The sequence below is a fragment of the Sardina pilchardus genome, chromosome 20 (genome assembly GCF_963854185.1).
Source record: "Sardina pilchardus chromosome 20, fSarPil1.1, whole genome shotgun sequence".
NCBI lineage: Eukaryota > Metazoa > Chordata > Actinopteri > Clupeiformes > Clupeidae > Sardina > Sardina pilchardus.
The window spans coordinates 15,783,126-15,789,125 of NC_085013.1; the positions used below are offsets into that span (position 1 = coordinate 15,783,126).

Genomic DNA, 6,000 nt, shown 5'->3' on the forward strand with positions numbered 1-6,000 from the left:
GCCCCACATCATCACACACCCTTCACCATACCTAAAGATTGGCATGGTTTAATTTCTGTTAGTTTGATTTGCATTGAGATGATATTATCCTACCCCCAGTCTCAAGGGTATATGATGATATGGGGCTATTTTAAGATAAGATCAATTTACATAAGATTATTTTTTATTCCTCTTTTTAGTCAACTTTAGCATGGATGTATTCACGTATGCTGCACTGTGGGTAAACAAATCCATCATAATAAAGATAGGTTAGGCTACTGAAGTGAGGACACATAACTATAAAGTAGGGTAGGCATATAGTGCAATGCTTCAGAGCTGACCAGAAGCCTGATTTTCCTATTGAATTTTCAGAACATGCTTCATCAGCATGCATAAAAAAACATCAAAGTCTATGAGATAACTCATTTTTTTAATTTCCATAAATAAGACGCGAGCAGACAGTGGGTGATATTGTTGAAACTGTGATGTGTCAACATTTATTCGCCCTTATCTGGTGACAGAGCATTTCACTGATTAACTTGACAAAGGCATCAGACAAATTCAGATTGAGATTTATTTTATTAACCATTGTGTTAAATCTGAAAGTTAAATCTCTATTTAAAGGTAAGCACACCAGAGCTGAGAAAAATACAATATATATAGACACATTTAATCGTCATTCTTTAATAGTCATAATACAAAGCGAGGATCTCTTGTCAGCTTAGTTTATTATTAAGATGCAGCAACAACCGTAACAGTATAGGCAAAATGTCTAGAATTAGCATTGACCCAAACTTGGCCATTCAGCCTATTATCCTTGTGTGGAAGTGCATTTTAATTTTGGAAAGATATTTGAATCAAGATTCCTTTATTGTGGTATACAAGCCTATTGTGTCCTCAGACTCACATTCATGCTGTAAGGTTTCGGTGTCAAAGTCACCCCAAAAACGGGAGTAAAGTCTGGATCCCCGGCATCCTCGGGCCAGGCAAACTTGTAGCGACGCAACAGAGTGACCATGATCAAGAAGAGTTCCATACGGGCCAAACCCTCACCAAGACAGACTCGGGGTCCTGCCACATGTGAGAATGCATAAATAAGAGAAATGGTTAGAATTTTGATGGAGGAATGTTTGGAGATGTTTGAGTACAATATATCACTAGGCCCATATAATTTAGCATTGGTGTTCATTATTGGGATAAATGGCATTAGCAGGACAAGTTTCTCCACATGCCATATTCCCTGGGCTATTAGTAGTAGTGAGCAGAAGTGAGTATAGTGGATATTTTAGTGAATTATGATTCAACATATTTTGTGTATCACATACATTACTCGCATCTTACCAAGAGAGAAGGGCATGAAGGCCTCAGGCTTCTGAAACTCTCCCTGGTCATTGAGGAAGTTGGAAGGGTTGAACTCATGAGGAAACTTCCAATGTCCCTCCTCACGCATGGCAGACCCCAGGTTAGGAATAATCAAAGTGCCCTGTGAGAGAGAGGAGATGAAATCATTCACCAGCCAAGTTCAGCTACAGACACATTTGAATATTATAAACGAAATGAGTTCAAATGATTCCATCCATTTACGAGTATTTGTCATGGGCGTTTAGTTGGCTATCTTGCCTTAGGGATATGATACCCCAGCAGCTCTGTGTCTTTAGTTGTGCTGTGGAAGACGCTGAGAGGGACCGTGTTGGCAACACGCTGTGACTCATGGACAACAGCTTGAGTGTAAGGCATTCTGTGTCTGTCTTCAAAGCTGGCCTGCTCTTTGCCCTCCAGGACCTCCTCAATCTCTTGATAACATTTCTCTAATGTGGCACAGAGACAGTTCACAGTGATCAACCAGACTAATGTATTTGTGATATCTGCATGAACTGTGACATAAGAGATGTTTAAAGAACAAACCCTGAATATCTGGGTGAGTGGAGAGATAGAGGAACGCAGTGAGAAGAGTGTTGGAAGTGGTGTCTGTTCCAGCAAAATGCAGGTCCAGAATATACATCATAAGCTGTGGCTCTTGAAATGAGGACCCATCTTCTCCTCTCTAGGCAGGAGTGCAAAGGTATGATGAGAACTATGCAAATACAGAGAACGTGGAAAATGTTGTTGTTTTTCTGTGATGGATCCTGACATGATGCAAACCTTGTCCATCTCATCCAGGTAACAGTCAATGAAATCTCGTGGCTGCCCCGGAGACCTGGTCTTCTTATGTTGATTAATTAAATCCATGCTCATTTTCTGTGCTGTTACAGCATTCTCAAAAGCCCTTTGGAAAGGCAGGGGCCAGCCTCTTACAGCAGGGAAAGTATCATAAACCTACAGGAGAAGAATTAGAGTCAATCTAAATCCCAAATCTACATTAGATGCCTTCACTTTGGCCATTAACACATTACATTGGAAAAAGACAGCATAACATAGCTACTGCCTTACCATGGCCCAAGGTCCATTGGTAATCTTTGCGTTCTCAGTGTAGAGCCTGATAAAAACCTTTAGGGCCTCGTCATTATACTCATAACGCGCTCCAAAGAGAACAGTGCAAATTATATTGGATGCAGCATTGTGGAACATATTCTGAGGGCTCATTGATTTTCCTGTAGAAACAGTTAATCAATGTCATCCATAGCATTTTAGTAATCGTTTTTAAGTTTCAGATCATTTTGAACATGTTTTGAAGTGTATTGAATGTATTGAAGTGCCAAAACAATAATCTTGTAACTCATACCAACACTTTGGTCCAATTGATCAATAACATAATAGAGCTCTCCGTAGATTCTTTCTTCCATTGATTGTTTCCCCAAACCAAAGTTCCTCAAGGTCATCAGTGCAAAACGCCTGTGGTCCCTCCAGCTGGGACCGTAGTCTACCAGAATCACACCTTTAGAACAGAAGTCAAGTGTTTAAGTCCAGTCCAGTGTTTTTTTTTTTTTTTTGGCTACTGGGCTTCCCCTACAGTTGCAGAGCATTTTTTCGTGTCGTGAATACCATGGCTAGCAATTTGCAAAGTGCCGTTTGTGAATCTCCAGGTGAGAAGGTTGCAATGCTGGTTCTTCGTATGAATGGGATGGTGTACCATTGTCCCTTCAAGTTAGTTTACCATCTAAATGACTTTTAAGCTGTTATATAAGGTAAAAACGTGGAAGCCTTAAATAGACAATACTGATCAAGCAAATCACAGTATCTCATTGCATCACAGATAACAGGCTCATAGCAGACACATTCATCGAAAGCACATTACAACATAGTACAGATATGAATGTTCTTTTAGCAGTATGTTTCCTGAACTGGACCTTACGTAACTGCAATGAACTAACAAAAAACTCTCTTTGAACATGCGACATCATGGACCACGTTCAATTTTAACAACAGTGCTGTATTGGTGCTTCAGAATAACCTGACATGGTAAACAAAATATTTTCTTCTTGTTTTAGGGGGGGAAAAGTCTTGTCCACTACAGAACAGTGCACTTTCTCTGGAATAGGTCTATTTGTTCTTGACTGATTTCCTTATTTGAGTATAACATAGACATACCCTACATCCTGTTTGAAAACAGTGGATACATCCCATGTGTCATCCATGTTACAACTATGCATATACATAATGCCAATATACAAAGCAACATCATAGTTGTCTCCCTCTCTCATATCTAATCATAAGGGAGGAGTTGTTCACAAGTTGTAAATATCCACAACTATACTAAGTGTTAAACAGCACAATATAATCTTACATAGTTGTAAGTTTATGGTGTTTACCTCTGCCTTGTGTAATATCGTTCACCATGAGGCCTTGAGGCCGACCAGCAAAATCTACAGCTTTTGTCACCAGAGCCTCCTTAATTGCCTCCACTCCATGCAGGAAAACGGCTGGCCTTGAGCCAATGAACACACTGAAAATCTTCCCATATTTGTCTGACATCTACTGGCATGAAAAACAAAATGTTATCTGTAAGTGTGTTTGTTTGGTGTAGTGTAGCACATGCATATCCACACATGCACACACAGGTCTCACAAAGATATTATCTTACCAAATGTATAAATATTCTATAGACAGTATAGCCTATTCTGTATTGATAAACAAAATAAATATACCATGTGACAGAAGGTCTTACTTTATATCATAGTCATGAAGATCAAACGAGCTACTCGTTAGGATAGAGACTACCATCTGTTAAGACCTGTAAATCGTAAGTCTTCCACTGAACCTGACACACAAGACCCATATGAAAAAGAAATAGAAAAAGCGTATACTGCCAGCAATGTGTTTATATACAAAACTTGTATGATTTACTCTTGAAAGTGGCCCCTTTCTCGTTTTCCTCATGTCATATATAGCCCTTACAGTTTACAAAGTTTTATATGTTTCAGGTTACACAGATTTACTAAGGATCTTATAATGGTCTTATGGGACAAGCTTCCAACCCATATGGAAAAGAAATAGACAAATGATACACAAGTTTACCATGTTTTATCTGAATCCTGATAGATTTTTATATGACAGTGAAACCATTGTAAGATCCTTAGTAAATCTGTGTATGACATGAGGAAAACAAGAAAGGGGCCACTTTCAAGAGTAAATCATGCAAGTTTTGTATATAAAACACATTGCTGGCAGTATAAGTTTTTTCTATTTCTTTTTCATATGGGGAATGAGTTTAAACATTGCTAATATCTCAAGACTAACTTCCCAATCTAAATCGTCCTGACCAACCTCTCCGAAAACACAGAGCAAAGTTCACTGCAACACACTGGAAATGAATAACATTTTACCCGCTGTAGATCATTGAGTGGGTTCTGCACGCTGAACTCCAGCAGGTTCCCAAAGAAAGGCAGGGGCCGGGGCCCGGGAGGGAACTTGTTGGGCCTGCGAGTCCTGAGCTGGACCAGCACCAGGCACACACAGACCCAGAGCAGAATCAACGCAGCCCACATGGTAACTGTTGGCCCACTGCTCTGTGCTCTACACTTTAAACTCTCAGATAAACAGCGAGCACAGCCCGCCCACTTAGTGTGGGTGTGTGTGGGTGTGTGTGTGTGTGTGAGAGAGAGAGAGCCAGTGAGTGAGAGAATGGGAGAAAGACAATCTGATTGGTCAGTTTTAAAAAAAGAAAAATAAATAAATAGTACAACAAATGAAGTAATTTTGTCATTTTGTTTTGTATTGAATAAAATGTTATAAGCATCCTGACAGCAGGAATATTAAACAATATAAGAATTAAAATGCTAACCGTGCAGTGCTTCATGACAGCATATTATAGAGCCTAATGGCAGATGGAATGAAAGATCTGCGTATAGCGTTCCTTTTTGCAAGATGGATGCAGCAGTCCCGTTGCAGTAGGCCAACTGCTTAGCATTCCCGCTGCCCCGCGCAAGGAGTGAGAGGGATTGTGCAAGTTTGTCCAACATCCTCCTCTCACCCACCACCTGACAGGAGTCCAGAGAGCAGCCAATGAAAGCACTCCTAAACTTGTTTAGACCAAAGATTTCTGTCCCTCTCAGAGCATCCAGCCCTATTATGTTTTGGAGCAAGGGTTGCCGTATTGTTGAATGTATGTATACTGGATACTGAATGTATCTCCTTCAGTACCATGGACAGCACGCAAAGTCAAAGCCAAATTTAGTTAGTCATGAAGCAAAAATGCAAAAAAGCAAATCACTAGCTCAATGGGGATGGAGATGTATGCAGAGTCAAGTTACACATGTCAGCCTGTCTTGCAAAAAAATCAGTAATATGTAAGCTGTCTGCAGTAGGAGCACTCAAAAGCTGCACCGCTGTCAGGTATCTTAGCAGTTTTCATCTACTGGTTCTTATCATTTGGAAGCAGACTATTATGTAGTGCAATTTGGCACATGTTGTTAATCAGATCATGGTGGCCGATTCCACAACATGGTGCAAAGGCTCTTGGACCAGCTGAGTTTTGGTGAATACACAGAATTAATTTCTAAAATCCCTGTGCTTACAACTATGGCACCCAATTCATGTAACTTGATCCTCAGCACAGTAGGCCTACTTGCCATGCCACAGCTT

General features: G+C 40.2%; 1 protein-coding gene across 1 annotated transcript; it reads right to left on the reverse strand.

The window, feature by feature from the left end:
* Positions 1-539: 539 nt before the first annotated feature.
* Positions 540-4,976, reverse strand: LOC134067632 (cytochrome P450 2F2-like). The gene is made up of 9 exons (XM_062523008.1): positions 4,743-4,976; positions 3,729-3,891; positions 2,702-2,854; positions 2,410-2,570; positions 2,122-2,295; positions 1,885-2,023; positions 1,600-1,787; positions 1,321-1,462; positions 540-1,050 (listed from the first exon to the last, which is right to left on the reverse strand). Exons 1-9 carry the CDS (start codon positions 4,902-4,904, stop codon positions 866-868), a joined length of 1,467 nt encoding a protein of 488 aa, XP_062378992.1. The 5' UTR covers positions 4,905-4,976; the 3' UTR covers positions 540-865.
* Positions 4,977-6,000: the final 1,024 nt, after the last annotated feature.